At 51.1% G+C, this 15,424-nt stretch overlaps 1 protein-coding gene across 3 annotated transcripts; it reads left to right on the top strand.

The window, feature by feature from the left end:
* The first annotated feature begins 318 nt into the window (after window positions 1-318).
* Window positions 319-14,498, top strand: UBE2L6 (ubiquitin conjugating enzyme E2 L6). Of its 3 annotated transcripts, XM_003993366.6 has the most exons (4): window positions 584-741; window positions 4,686-4,781; window positions 11,761-11,947; window positions 13,741-14,498. In XM_003993366.6, exons 1-4 carry the CDS (start codon window positions 715-717, stop codon window positions 13,890-13,892), a joined length of 462 nt encoding a protein of 153 aa, XP_003993415.1. In that variant the 5' UTR covers window positions 584-714; the 3' UTR covers window positions 13,893-14,498. The 3 variants fall into 3 exon arrangements, with proteins under 3 accessions (XP_044895250.1, XP_003993415.1, XP_006937402.1); XM_006937340.5 differs by lacking the exon at window positions 4,686-4,781 and having other exon boundaries at window positions 589-741; XM_045039315.1 differs by lacking the exons at window positions 4,686-4,781; window positions 11,761-11,947; window positions 13,741-14,498 and adding an exon at window positions 3,618-3,791 and having other exon boundaries at window positions 319-741.
* Window positions 14,499-15,424: the final 926 nt, after the last annotated feature.

Raw genomic sequence — 15,424 nt, 5'->3', positions numbered from 1 at the left:
GGTGCTCTGCACCAAGCCGCCACTTGGGAGAAGCGTCCCCGCGGTCCCATCGGCGAACGCTGGACACCACAAAGGACCCGAGCTGCCAGGGAAGGGGGCCCCTGGAGGGGATGTCGTCCGCGCCACCCCCCACCCATTTTTAGAGACGGACACTGGGCCCAGGGCGGGGAAGTAGCTCGTCCAGAAGGCCCCGGGAAGGCGCTCCAGCGGCTCAGGGCGGCGGTCTGACGGCGGAGGCCTCGGGCGACCCGCGACCGGGCTGCGCTGGCACCTCAAGCAGTCCGTGCTGACTCACGGAAAGGGTGTCCCGGCGGCGGCATGGAAGCGCCGGTGGGGATGCCGGGCCACGGGCGACCTCCGGCGGCTGAGCTACATCTAGAACCCGGATGGACGCACCGGCGCCGCGCCCCCGGGGGCTCGCCGCCCGGTACACGGCGCCCCCCAGCGGGCGCGAGGGACAAGCAACGCCGCGCGCTCCCGGGCCCACCGCGCCCCCGGCCGCGCGCGCGCGCGCGCGCGCGCGCGGGTCCCGGGAGCCCAGCCCTCCGCGCGGGCAGGCGGGAACCCGAGTCCTCTGCGCCGCGGGGGCGTGGCTGGGGGCGTGGCGCTAGGGGCGTGGCTGGGGCGGTGCGCTCCGAGTCCGCTAGCCGGCCGAGGTCCTGTTGCTGCTCTCGGAAGCCCCCGCGCCCGGAAGCCCCCACGCTCGGTCCCGAGATGTCTGCCAGCAAGCGGGTGGCTAAGGTAAGGAGGTCGGGCGACCCCTCTCTCACGGCTCCTCTCGCCTCCCGTGACCTGCTCCTTGCATCCCTCCCCCGGCTTTCCGAGCGCGGTTATTTGTCCCTATTACCGCCGCTTGGCCCGGAGGAGGAGCAAGTCTTCGAGAGGGGCAGAGGGGCAGGAGATGGAGTCTGAGGAAGCGGGGGCGTATGGAGCGGAGCTGTCCCTGGCGCCCTGGGCTGCGCTGGGGATGCGGATGGCTCCTCCCGAATTGGTTTCGGTTTCTTTTCTCCTACAAGAAACTTGTGATAATAGTTGCTTGCTTGTCACTGAGGTGCTGGAAAGGTTCCAGGAGCCAGGCGCTCTGCTGGAGTGGAGGGGTTTAGGGACAGAGATAACCAGAACAAGGTCTTTGCCTTGGTGTAGCTCATGCCCCGCCCTTAATTGGGTACCTGTGTTTCTAGAGTCCCGACCAGTATGGGGTGTTGAGTAGGAATCGGGAACAAAGTTCCCTGGGTATTCTCGGGGGGGAAAGATGCCAAGGCGCAGCTGGCAGGTGTCCCGGAGTAGGTGGTGCGCACTCATTCCTTCTACAAATGTTGTCGAATGCCTGTTATGTGCTGGCTCCTGTTCTAGGAAGTAGGGAAGCAGAGATGAGCAAAAATCCCCCCTCCCTTTGAGCTTTCTTTCCAGTTAGGGAAACAATTTGAAATGAGGTCTGGAAGGATGGGAAGCGTCAAATTCCCCAGGATATGGGAAAACCCAGGGTGTTTGAAGGGGTGTAGCCGGGAGGTGGGCACAGGTGGGGAAGAAAGAGAGGTCAGGTGAAATGGGCCTGACATGCCCCAGACTTTGACTCTCTTGGAAGTGCCCTTCCAGTATGCAGAGTGGGAGCAGGGTTAAGGGGGTGAAGAGGGCTGCCTTCTCCTCTCCGCCTTTGAGAGTTAGAGAGTCTCAGGTTGGAACACAGAGCAGGCTCAATCCAGAAGAACTGAAATCCAGAGGTTGGCAACAAAGTGGGGCAAAGGGTCTTTCTAGCCAAGTGGGAAAGATCTAGGAGCCGGTATTTATCACACTGGCACCACTAAGTGCCTGGCCATTTACGTTAGCTCATCAGATTCTCACAGCAACCCTGTGAGAGAAGCCGTATACCCCCATTTTACAGATGAGGAAGTGGAGGCTCAGAGAGAATAACTCGATTGTCCAGGGTCACCCAGTAAGGAGTGATGGGACTGGGATAGGAGTCCAGGTTGGTAGGGCTCCAACCTGCACACCCTTCCAGTGGCCTCTTTACTTTTATTTTCTATTTCTCTGAGTCAGGTGATTTCCTAATAGGCCTTAAGAAAGAGCTGAGTGTCCTAGGTTGGGTTTCACATCCTCAGGCTTGCAGAATCTTTTGGGAGAACTCATTTATAACAGAAAAGTCCCAAGGGGCACCTGGGTGGCTCAGTTGGTCGAGCATCCAACTTTGGCTCAGGTCACGATCTCGTGGTTCGTGAGTTTGAGCTGTCTTTGCCGACAGCTCAGAGCCTGGAGCCTGCTTTGGATTCTGTGTCTCCCTCTCTCTCTGCTCCTCCCCCACTCATGCTCTGTCTCTCTCTGTCTCTCAAAAATAAATAAACATTTAAAAATTAAAAAAAAAAAAAGAAACGAAATGTCCCAAATGATCTCAGTTATAGTAAAGTCAGGAAAGTGTCCATTCCACAGCTTCTCTGTTTGACCTAGAACTTCATTCTTGCCAAAGAGTCATAGATGATACTGGAGCTAGGACTCATGGTAGCAAATATGGAGTGAAAAATAAATGAGGGGTCAGAAGCGCCTGGGTGGCTCAGTTGGTTAAGCACCTGACTTTGGCTTAGGTCGTAATCTCAGGGATCGTGAGTTTGAGCCCTATGTCAAGCTCTGTGCTGACAGCTCAGAGCCTGGAGCCTGCTTCAGAGTCTGTATCTCCCTCACTCTCTGCCCCTTCCCCTGCTTGCACTCTGTCTCACTCTCAAAAATAAGTAAACATTAAAAAAAAATTTAATATAATAAGTGAGGGATCAGAGACTCTGTGCAGAAGGCGCAAGAAGCAGTTTTTTGTTATGAATAGAGAGTATGGGCTAGCTAAGAGATAGGAGATGGGGCCAGGGTTGTGTTTATGTGTTGGGGGTTCAGAGAAAGTTCACGAGGTCCACAGTATGAAAAGCCCCTCCCAAACTGTGAACTGGTTTTGAGCCACCTTTGTTTATACCACAGTTTCCCAGCCTCGTTACTGTTGACATCTGGGGCTGGCTAATTCTTTGTAAGATGTTTGTCGGCATCCCTGGCCTCAACCCACTAGATGCTGGCATCACTCCCCCAATGTGTGACAACCAGAAATGTTCTAGGGGTGCCTGGTGGCTCAGTCGGTTAAGCGTTCCGACTCTTGATCTCAGCTCAGGTCTTTTTTTTTTTTTTTTTTTTAATTTATTTTTAAGAGAGAGAGAGAGCACAAGTGCACATGTGCATGAGCAGGCGAGGGGCAGGAGAGGGGGAGAGAGAGAATCCCAAGCAGGCTCCGCGATGCCAACACAGCCTGACCGGGGGCTCCATCCCATGAACCATCAGATCATGGCCCCAAGCAAAATCAAGAGTCAGATGCTTAACTGACTGAGCCACCCAGGTGCCTCATCAGCTCAGGTCTTGAGCTCAGAGTCATGAGTTCAAGCCCTGCATTGGGCTCTGCACTGGCTGTGAAGCCTACTTTAAAAAAAAAAAAAAAAAAGGCCTAGGCATTGCCTAGTGTCCGCTGGGGGTGTGGGGTCAAACTGCCCCCAGTTGACAACCAATGGTTTATACCCATTTGCTGTTCCAGAGGCATATGACCTTGCCCTTGAGTGTCTTCTTATCTGTTATTGTTATTGTTTTGTTTTCAAAGAAAAAAAAAAAGTCTGTTGACCCCTGAAGAGGAGACGGGTTCCTTGGTTGATGTGTTTGAGAAGTTCTGCATGCTGTGGGCGCACAGCTTGGAGATTTGTGATGCACAATAGCACACTGAAGGCTCTGGGAAGTCCTGCAGTAAAGGAATCTGTTTAGCTTTGTGCTTTCCGATGTACTTGACCGTGGATCCCTTTTCCATCAATAACTATTGAGCTTGCATGGAACACCCTGTATCTTTGCTCTGACCCGGCCTCTGCCTTGGTGCCTGTCCCCTTCCCTGCATGGCCTGGCACAGTGGCACCCTCTGCGAAACCTTCCCGCTCCCCTGTCCTCTTCCCTATTATGTGTCCATACCCGTTATTCACATAGTCACATTCACCTTTCTGCCATCACTCCAGCAAAGTTCTCGAGGGCTGGGCCCTTCTTACTCAAGTGTCGCTAGAGGATGCTCCGTAAAGGGCTGTAGGGAGAATCCGCTGATGTCTGGGTATCTGGGCTACCTCTCTAGGGGACGGGGTGAGTCACTCCTTGTCCCCTTGTTTCTCTGCGTGATGTGTTTCTCTGCTGCAGTCTGTCTGAACCATCTTCCTTCCCCAGGCCTGGTCTGGAGGACTTTGTCTTTGCTGTCCACTCTGAGCACTGTAAGGGCCTGTCGTCATGCCAGACACGCAATGCATGCTGTGAGGAGGGAGGGAGGGAGGGAGAGAGTTAGGCCCTTTCAGGAAGACAGCAAGATGACAGAGGTCAGGTGGTATCTTGGTTTCAGGAGGAAAGGCTCTGAAGAGAGTTTACTCCCAAGCGGTAACATCTGGAAGCAGCGATCTGCACCTTCCTCCCACCCAGTACCTCCAGAGCTTGGTGAGCCTGAAGTCGGATAAGTCACTTAAAGCACATAGCGCTGTGCCTGACACATTCTGAGAGCTCAGTAGTTGAGGGCTCTGACTTCGCCAGCTTCTGCCCCTGAGGGTGTCCTTTTTGAAACTTGGGACAGCTCGCTGCTGGGACAGGGAGGTGGGGGGCTGAAGTAGGGGAGACCGGCAAGCTGCTCACTGATGCATCCCCTGCAGGAGCTGGAGAGTCTCCAGGCAAAGCTTCCCCGGTACCTACGGAACCTGTTCAGCCATGATGCCGATGTCCTGGTGTGGCACGCCCTCCTCCTGCCTGTGAGTGTCGCCGGGGATCATGGCCTTTGATTAGGGTGACAGGCCAAAGCCATGGGCAGGGAGGCTGAGGACTGGGTGAGAACTTCCCCTGTCGTGGAGTCCTTTTTGTAACTGGAGGTCAGTCGTTGGTAGAGGAGGTCTCTGGACTGATTGCTTCTGAGGTCAGAGCGACCGATGAAGAGGTTAAAAGATTTTTGGATCTGGTAGGAGAGCCTGTCCTCAAACCCGTAGGACAAGCCCACCCGGTGACAACCCGTCACCAAGCCCACCAAGAAGCTACAACAGACAAACAGCATCAAAAGAAGAAAGAAAAGATCTCTTGGACCTTTGCCGGAGGCTGGGGATAAAGTTCCTGTTCGTAGTTGGTAGAATTTGCTCCTTCAAACCCAAAATGTATTTTGTTTTCTCATATTCCTGGGGTGCCTGGGTGGCTCAGTTGGTTGAGTGTCTGACTCTTGCGGCTCAGGGCATGATCTCACGGTTTGTGGGTTTGAGCCTCACACAGGACTCTCTGCTGACAGTGCAGAGCCTGCTTGGGCTTCTCTATCTCTCCCTCTCTCTCTGCCCCTCCTCTACGCACACTCTCTACCTCCAAATAAATAAGTAAATTTAAAAAAAATTAATGTTTTTTTAAAATTGATAGTCTTTTTAAAAAATTTTGTTTAATGCGTATTTATTTTTGAGAGAGGGAGAGAGAGCATGAGTGGGCGGGGGGAGGAGAGAGAGAGATGGAGACACAGAATCCGAAGCAGCCTCCAGGCTCTGAGCTTCAGCACGGAGCCCGACGCGGGGCTCGAACTCACAAACCACGAGATCATGACCTGAGCCAAAGTTGGATGCTTAACCAACTGAGCCATCCAGGCGTCCCCCCAAAAATAAATTTAAAGATCATATTTCAGACAACTATTTCTTTTTTATTCTAGCATAGTTAACCTACAGTGGTGTATTAGTTCCAGGTGTATAATAATATAATGACCGGACAACTGTTGTTACATAGGGCGACGTAGATAACTCATCTTTACCGTTCTGATTTGTCTCCATTTATTAGATCTCTCTCAGTAAAATCTCCCCCTGAAAATAATATTCTAGTGGACCAATCTGAGTGCAGGATTTCTCTTTTATTATTAATAGACTGAAGATCTTTTCTGTGGGAGAGTCATTATACACCTTTAATTACATGGACATAAAAATTAAAACAGTGAAACTTGTCATTAGCTCTTTGGAAGATAAAAAGAACCATTCATTTGATTATTTAGGATTTGGTCTTTTTACTGACAATGCAATGGCCTGGATTGTGCCCTCTTCTCTTTCAACCGGCCTTTAGTCCTGAAAAATAGGGAAAGGCTTGACTCGGGGCAACATACGAACCTCGGTCGTGTCCAGTGGGCTGCTAGGTTGAAGCAATCCGTTTACCTGGCTTGGAGTGAGGACAGCTGCTCTGGGCCTCAGGGGCCAGAGGAAGAAGGTGCTAGAAGGTGCTCCAGGGACTGATTAGATACCCTAGGGAGGCTAGCTCTGAGGTGGATGAGAGTAAAGGTGGAGGAGTGGGTGAGAAGGCAGAAGGTGGGCAACAGGGACACCTGGGGGACATCACATTTCAGAGAATACTGTGAAATCACAGTCGGCAAGACCAAGGTGGGCGTCTTCTGGTCTGAGCACAATTCCAGTGTGTGGAGGGGTGTCTCTGCCCCACCTCCAAGCAATTCTTAGGACGCCAGCTGGGTGTCCTACTATTAAAAACAATATTTTTAGAATTTTTTAAATGTTTTATTTATTTTTGAGAGAGAGAGAGAGACAGAGTATGAGCAGGGGAGGGGCAGAGAGAGACGGGGGAGACAGAAGCACGGAGCCCGATACGGGGCTGGAACCTGTGAACCACGAGATCATGACCTGAGCCGAAGTTGGACGCTTCACCAACTGAGCCACCCAGGTGCCCTCCCAAAAACATGTTTTAATGCTTATTTATTTAGAGAGAGGCAGAGAGTGCAAACAGGGGAGGAGCAGAGAGAGAAGGAGAGAGAGAATCCCAAGCAAGTCCCGCACTGCAAGCACAGAGCCCAACTTGGAGCTTGAACCCACCAACCATGAGATCATGACCTGAGCTGAAATCAAGAGTCGGACGCTTAACCAGCTGAGCCACCCAGGCACCCCTGGATGTCCTGTGTCCTACTATTTAACTCACTTCTGACTCCATCTACCCTGGAGATAGCATTGGATCCCACAGATTAAAGGCTGGGTTCCACATGACTGTCCCTTTTACACACCCTCCCCCTCCTCCCCTCAGATGTCAGTCCCAAGTCCCGGTTGCTTCTGACTGAATGGTTATAAATCAGAGGCTCCCATGACCCCTTCTTCAGGTTCACTTAATTTGCTAGGGCGGCTCACAGAACTCAGAAGCATTTTACTTGCTAGATTGCCAGTGCAAGATGGGGGAAGGGCGCGGGGCTTCCAAGCCCTCTCTGGACACGCCATCTCCCCAAGCCAACACGCGTTCACCAGCCCAGAAGCTCTCTGAACCCTGCCCTTCTGGGTTTTCACAGAGGCTTTATTACGTAAGCATGATTGATTAAATCTTTGGCCTTTGGTGACTGAACTCTAGCCCTTCTCCCCTCCAACCCTCTAACCCCCTGGTTGGTTCCCCCGACTATAGCCCCCCTCCTTAGGTGCTTCCAAAGCTACCTCATTAACATAACAAAAGACATTTCCGTCACTCTCAACACTTGGGATTGGGGGACCAAAGGCTGATGCAGAACAGCCAGCTAAGGGGGCCCAGAGGTGCCTGATGAAGCCGTAAAGGAGGAATGGTTGGAGGGCAGGGGAAGGAGAACCCAGACAGGTCTGTGGGATGAGCTGACAGATTGTCCCTTAAAAGCTCAGTCTCCGTATACATGCTCACCAAGGTGGCCCCACCTGTCACCTCTTATCACGGAAGCTGACAGCGGGATGAGCTTTTGAAAGCTAATAGTAAGAGTTGCCATTCATTACCCACTGTGGACCGAGCCCTGTTTCCAGGGCATTGCCTGAGCAGTCATACTGAGCCCTCTCAACCATTCCATGAGGAAGACTGACATCTTTTTAGGGTTGGGGAAATGGAGGCTGAGGCGGTTGAGTAACTTGTCACACAGAAGGTCACACAGAATAAGGTGGCAGGATACTGACTTTCCTACGATTTACTAATGGCTAAAATAGGATCACTTTTGAGGTTGGAAAAAAAAATTCTAGGGCTCTTAGGATATTGACGCAGAACAAAATATGATTAGCTTCCAATTATCAGTGCTGCCAAAATGACATAATAATAGTAGTATAATATAATAGTATTAATATAATATATAAAATATAATATAATATAATTATAATATAATATAGTATAGTATAGTATAATAATATAATATAATATAATATAATATAATATAATATAATATAATATAATATAATATAATATAATATAATAAATAGTAGATGCTGATAGTGGTGAGCTTTCATAATACTTTTATCCAATGGCAGTTTTGTTGGGACTAAAGTTCAATTCTCCACAGCTTCAGCAAAGAAGCCCCCTTCCAGTGAGACAGTTGGCCAACACCTATAAAACACCAACTCTTCTCTAAGCACTTAGCAATGAATTTTTTTTGTAAAAAAAAAAAAAAAAAAAAAAAAAAAGAGGTGGCAGAGCTGGAAGAATAGCCGAGTGCTTTTTTTAAGTCCCAAACTCAGGGGCACCTGGGTGGCTCAGTTGGCTAAGCACCTGACTCTTGATCTCGGCTTGGGTCATGATCCCACAGTTGGTGAGATCGAGCCTCACATGGGGGTCTGCACTGACAGTGGGGAGCCTGCTTGGGATTCTCTCTCTCTCTCCTCTCTTTCTGACTTTTGCTCTCTCTCTCTCTCTCAAATAAAGTAAACTTAAAAAAAAATAATGAAAAATAAACCGAAAGCTTAGAAGGAAATCAGACTTTCTCAGCTGACCCTAAGGTATAGTATGAAAGCCCTCGGGGTGGCCCAGCTTCTTCATTTTACAGATGAGGATCCCGATTCCTGGAGGAGCTCAAAGCCACATGGTGGGCTTGAGGCAGAGCTGGGGTGGGCTCCCAGGGCCTTCAAGTCCAAGGCTCCTCTGTTAAGACCCAGGAAGCCCAGCATGCAACCCTGCAGACAGGACACATGGACATTCTCCTGTCCTTTTCTGAGGCCTCATGCTCGGCTCTGTCTCCACTGCACAGGCCTTGGTCTCTTATCATCAAGAATGAAAAGCTGAGCCATTTTCCTTACCTGCCCTATACAGTTGCCCCATCTCTTATCTCAGACACACCCAAGACCCCTATGGCTCCCCTTTGCCCTCTGCTAACTAAGAGGAGTTCTCTTAAGACTTTGACTGTGGGCTTACATCCATATGTCCTTGTCCTGTCTTCTCAGTAACGAAGGCTCTGAAAGGATCTGGAGCTTTGGAAGCAGCCGGAAGCCCCTGGACTCTGTGCTGGGGTCACCCGAGTTCTGGGGCTCCCCCCTTCTAGGGGTGTAGACTAGTGCTCACATGTGGAGACATAGAGTTGGCAATTCTGGGGTCCCCTCCAGCACTCCACTGGGGCCCTGGGCAAGTTACAAGACATTGAACTTGAGCTCCCTCATCTGAAAATGTAGATGCTAATAGTGGTGAGTTTTCATAATACCTACTGTATTACCTACTGACACACAGGTAGTGCTTTCCATGTGCTGTTCTAAGCCCTTAACATAAATTAACTCATTTAGTTCTCACATAAGCTGTATGAAGAAGCCTATTATTGTCATAGGGAAGCACAGAGGTTAAGTTACTTGCCTAAGGTCACACAGCTAGAGTGGCAGAGCCAATATTCATACCGTGGCTCCAAAGTCCATGGAACCCCTGCCCTCTGCTGCATGGACTAATGTTTGTCAAGCTCTTAACACAAGGTGGCACCGAATAGGCACCCAGGGAAGTTTTTCAGGTTGCTCGAAGTCTGGAGGGTCTTCTACTGGCCCCTGGCTACCCCTAACCCCCAGTCACTCCAGCCCCCGAGTTCTTTCTTTCTGTAAAATTTTTTTATCATGGTAAAGTACACAATAAAAATATTTACCCTTTTTATGTTTACATTTCAGGGGCACTAACCCCATTGCATTGTTGTGCAACTGTCCCCATCACCCACCTCCGGAACGTTTTCATCTTCCCCTTCCGAAACTCTGTACCCATGAAACACTGACTCCCCATTCCCTCTCCCCCTGCCCCGCCCCATCACCTGGCATCTCATTTTCTATTTTATGGCTGTGAATCTGACTATTCTGGGTACCTCCCGTAAGTGGAGTCATACAGTATTTGTTCTTTTTTCTCTAGCTTGTTTCACTTAGCATAATGTCTTCAAAGTTCATCCATGTTGGGGCACACGTCAGAATTTCATTCCTTTTTAAGGGTGAATAATATTCCATTGTACATGTATGCCACTTTTTGTTTCTGCATTCATCCGTCAGTGAGTATTTGGGTTGTTAGCATGCATCCCATGCCAATTCTGTGTTTGGATTTTTTTTTAAGTTTTTTAATCCATTTGAGAGAGAAAGAGCATGAGGAGGGGAGGGACAGAGAGAGAGGGAGACACAGGATCTGAAGCAGGCTGCAGGCTCTGAGCTGTCAACAGAGCCCGACTCGGGGCTCGAACCCACGAACCATGAGATCATGACCTGAGCCGAAGTCGGATGCTTAACCGACTGAGCCACCCAGGCGCCCCCTCTATGTTTAGGTTTTTGAGGAATTGCCATACGTTTTTCCACAGTGGCTGCACCATTTTACATTCCCAGGCCCCTGACTTCTTATGATCCCCTCATTTTCTCCATTCCGCCCCCCCCCAGTAATGATTTCTCCCATGCTTCATTCTTCTATTGCATTCTTCTTTTGCAACATGAAGATGTTGAAGCCGAGATGGCCATTTGTGGCATCATGGACGGACCTTGAAGGCATTATGCTAAGTGAAATGAGTCAGGCAGAGAAAGACAAATTCTCTATGAACTCATCTATAGATGGAATTTTTAAAAGTTTATTTATTTATTTGTTTATTTTTTTTTAACGTTTATTATTTTTTGAGACAGAGAGAGGCAGAGCATGAACAGGGGAGGGGCAGAGAGAGAGGGAGACACAGAATCCGAAACAGGCTCCAGGTTCCGAGCTGTCAGCACAGAGCCCGACGCGGGGCTCGAACTCATGGACCGTGAGATCATGACCTGAGCCGAAGTCGGACGCTTAACCGACCGAGCCACCCAGGCGCCCCTGTTTGTTTGTTTAGAGAGCAGGGGAAGGGCAGAGAGAGAGGGAGAGAGGGAGAGAGGGAGAGAGAGAGAGAGAGAGAGAGAGAATCCCAAGCAGGCTCTGCACTGTCAGCACAGAGCAGGATGCGGGGCTCAAACTCATGAACCATGCAGTCATGACCTGAGGCGAAACCAAGAGTTGGATGCTTAACCGACTGAGCCACCCGGGTGCCCCATCTTTTCTTTTTAATTGTATCTGTGTGAGAAGACGGACGTTCACTGAGCCCATGGTGGTAGTCATTTTACCATCCACTTACACCATCGTGTTTGTCGATTCTTTTTCAACAGAAATGGACAGAAATTAATTATCCAGTGAAAAAAAAAGAGCTGAGATAGTCCTAGTCAGATGTGACCCCGTTTTCGAATGAGGAAGCTGAGGCCCAAAGGTGGGAGGTGGCTGGCCCACAGTTGTTGCACAGAAAGAGCCAGGGTGGGACTTTTGTGACTCCCAGGCCAGTGTTCTTTTGTGACTCCACTATTCCACGGCTCAGTTGCCCAGTGAGTACAGGAGCCACCCATGTCCGTTCATGGTCCCACCTGGGCGTGCCACAGAGGACTCCTCGGAGTCCAGGGGCGAGGCCGGGAGAGGGGCCGCCAGACCAAGGCCCCGGGAGGAAAACAGGCTTTTCAGAGCAGACGTGTGCTGGAACAGAGCTTCACCCCTTCTCTTGCGCAGGAGAAGCCACCCTACAACCTCAAGGCTTTCCACCTGCGCATCAACTTCCCTGAGGACTATCCGTTCAAGCCCCCTACGGTGACATTCACCACCAGGATCTACCACCCCAACGTGGGGCACAATGGAGAGGTTTGCCTGCCCATCATCAGCAAGGAGAACTGGAGTCCTTACACCAAGACCTGCCAAGGTGGGCCTGGGCCTCGCCTAACGGGAGGGTCTGATCCTGGAGGAGAGGTGATGGGACTGATTTTGAATCAGAAAACGCCCCAAAGAGGGGAGATAAAAATGGCGGGTCTCAGCTGAGCCTGTCTTCAGATAGAAGGGATGCGTCCTGAGATCCTGGGCCTGCTGACCTGGTCCTGCCTCGGCTTTCTACCTGGGCAGGTGGGACAGAGCAGCGTGGCCACGGGTCTGGGAGGGACGGGCTCTGTTGCTCTGTCTGCGGACCTTGCCGAGGTCTGCTCCTTCGCAGGCTCAGAGCCCTAAATGACAGTGGAGGGGATTGGCTCAGTAATGGCAGTACGTGTGGATTAAACGCTTTCTGCCCTGTGCTAGGAGCTTCACACACCACCTTCATCCAGTCCCCCAGCAGCCCCATACGGAGTGCTCGCATTGCCCATTGCATAGATGAGCACAGTGAGGCCTGTGGTAAGTGAAGCACTGGCCTGTGGTCGTCCCGCTGTCAGGTGGCAGAGCTGGGACTCACAGCCGGGCTTGGCTGACTCTAGACCAGCACTACCCCGCAGAACTTTCTATAGTGATGGAAATGATCCATGGCTGCCCTGTCCACTTCCCTAGCCTCTGCGACAGGTGGCGATGGAGCACCTAGAGTGTGGTCCTGCAACTGACCTGAATTCCTGATTGCAGTTCATTTTAATTCCTTTCAATTTAGAGATCTGCATGTGGCTAGTGGCTACCATATTGGACAGTGCATTTCTATAGAGTCCGTGAGCGTCATCGGTGCGTGAACCAACTCAGGAATTCTTTTTTTTTTGTTTTTTTAGTGTTTATTTAAAATTTTTTTTAACATTTATTCATTTTTGAGAGACAGAAACAGAACTTGAGTGCGGGAGGGGCAGAGAGAGAGGGAGACACAGAATCTGAAGCAGGCTCCAGGCTCTGAGCTGTCAGCACAGAGCCCGACGTGGGGCTCGAACCCACGAACCGTGAGATCACAACCAGAGCCGAAGTTGGATGGTTAACCAACTGAGCCACTCAGGTGCCCCTGGACCAGCTCAGGAGTTCTTAGCCTTAGAAACAAGGTCCCGGGGGGCGGGGGGTGGGGGATGGGGAGGAGGAGTGGTCCTTGGGTGAGCTTCAGGGGGTCTGTGCAGCACTCTTAACTTAGAACTGCATGTTGGCGTGTATTCACACGTGCATGTGCCTCGAGAGATGGCCCACCGCCTTCTCCTGGTTCCCAGAGCCATGTGTGAAAGGTTAGGAGCCACGGGGCAATAGCACTTTATGGTCTGGAGCCTCAGAACCCCTTTTCCCAAATAAAAGTTGATTTATTTGGAATCCTTTAAAAAAAATTTTTTTTTATTTCATTTATTTTGAGAGAGAAAGAGAGCAAGCAGAGAGAGAGGGAGAGAGAGAATCCCAAGCGGGCGACATACTGTCAGCGTGGAGCCCGACTTAGGGCTATTTGGAATCTTAATATCAAACAGAAAAACAGGGCAGCTCTTGTTGGAAACAGAAACCCCATTTATCTCATTGACCCCCACGATGAGACGTTTCTATGAGGCCATGGAACATGGTTTGAAAAGCACTGACATAGCCAGACAGGGCTTTGGGCACCGTCAGTGAGGAATGAGGGGCTTTTAACTTGGTTGTAATATCATCATCCTAAGAACTCGACCTCCTTGGGGTCCCCCACGGACTGAGCGTGGAGGTGCCAGGGGATCTGGGAGGGGCTGCCATCGCCTCCTTCCCAGGATTTTTCTCTCCGTCCTGATGTCCTGGCCTGGCTTCTCTCCCCAGTCTTGGAGGCCCTCAACGTGCTGGTGAACAGACCAGACCTGGGGCAGCCGGTCCGGTTGGAGCTCGCAGACCTACTGAAGCAAGATCCGGAGCTGTTCCACAGGGAGGCCAGGGAGTTCACCCTCAAGTATGGAGTCGACCGGCCCTCCTAACTGGTTCTGACCCCTCTCATTGCCGGATCCTCTCTGTGTGACGGGCGGACATTTCATGGAAGCTGTGGGGGGCTGGGGCGGGGGGGGGGGTGCGGCTGGAGCCTCCTCTCATTTGTTCCATGTTTTCCTTCTTAAGTAGCTAGTCATTACCCTGTGTGTGTGTGTGCGTGCGTGTGTGTGTGTGTGTGTGTGTGTGTGTGTGTGGCATGGACCCATTCCCACGTTCACCTGGCCACAGTGTGCTTTTCCTCCTCTTTCTCTGCCCCAGAGGCAGACGAGTTCACGTTTGTGCAATTACAGGCCAGCTCTCCAGGGCTCCGTGGTCTCACAGACACGGGTCGCCTTCAGGCCAGCTGGCAGGAAATGAGCCCAGGAGCCGCCTCGCATCCCCCTAGGGCCCAGGCAGAGGGGCAGAGGGGATGTGAGGAGTATGGAGGGGGGGCAGGGCACTTGGAGAGCATCATATTTACACTTGAGTGATTTGTTTATTGAGTATTTGAAGTCAGCCAGACTGCTAATAGGTACTTCATGTCTAGATTCATGCGCGAAACCTTTCCTTTTCCCCTGATGAATCATGAAGTGAAGAATCTAATCTCTATCCAGAAATCTGACTATGTGGTTTTTTTTATAGCGTGATATTTTTTAATGTTTATTTTTGAGAGGCGGGGAGGGGCAGAGGGAGAAGGTGACAGAGATCTGAGGCTCTGTGCTGACAGCAGAGAGCCCGAAGTGGGGCTTTGAACTCACAAACTGTGACATCGTGAGCTGGCCCGAAGTCAGGCGCTTAACTGACTGAGCCGCCCAGGCGTCCCTCAGGCGTCCCTGACTATATGGTTTGTGTTTTTAAAATTTCTTTAATTTGAGACAGAGAGAGAGTGAGAGAGAGAATGGAGGAGGTGCAGAGAGAGAGAGAGGGACAGAGGATCTGAAGCGGGCTCTGCACGGACAGCAGAGAGCCCGATGCAGGGCTTGAACTCACGAACTGCAAGATCACGACCTGAACCAAAGTCGGATGCTCAGCCGACTGAGCCACTCAGGCGCCCCACATGCAATCCCATTAGGTTACCAGTTTCTGGGGGCCAGGCTTCAGCCTGGGAGTAAGCCCTCCAGCTTCCAGTCCGGGATGACCACAGAGACCATCTGCTTGTCCGGCCATTAAAGTCACAGATGAATTTGGAGACCAGCTGAGTGTTTATTGAGAGGGTGGTGTGGTTTCCTCAGGAGAAGGTGAGGCGGAGGGTTAGCTCCATCTACGCAAAGGTGTGGCCCTGTTCCCCAGAACTGGTGGCTCTCTGGGCTTCGAGCTTCACGTAACCCCAAACACTGTGGGCAAAGCTGGCCATGAGGGACTAGGCTGTCAACATGCCCCCACTTTACAGATGAGGCAACTGAGGCCCAGAGTGCTTCAGTGGGTTCCCGGGTCCGCTCTGCCAATCAGGGCAGAGTCCACACCTCCTGCTGCAGTGCCAAACCGGCTGGATTTCGTTTGTGTTTTTCACGAGCTGTTCTCATCCACACACAAAGCTCCAAAA

The sequence above is a fragment of the Felis catus genome, chromosome D1 (genome assembly GCF_018350175.1).
Source record: "Felis catus isolate Fca126 chromosome D1, F.catus_Fca126_mat1.0, whole genome shotgun sequence".
In the NCBI taxonomy this organism is placed as follows: domain Eukaryota; kingdom Metazoa; phylum Chordata; class Mammalia; order Carnivora; family Felidae; genus Felis; species Felis catus.
Note: the sequence above shows the minus strand (reverse complement) of the source record. Positions and strands in the feature narration are given on the sequence as shown.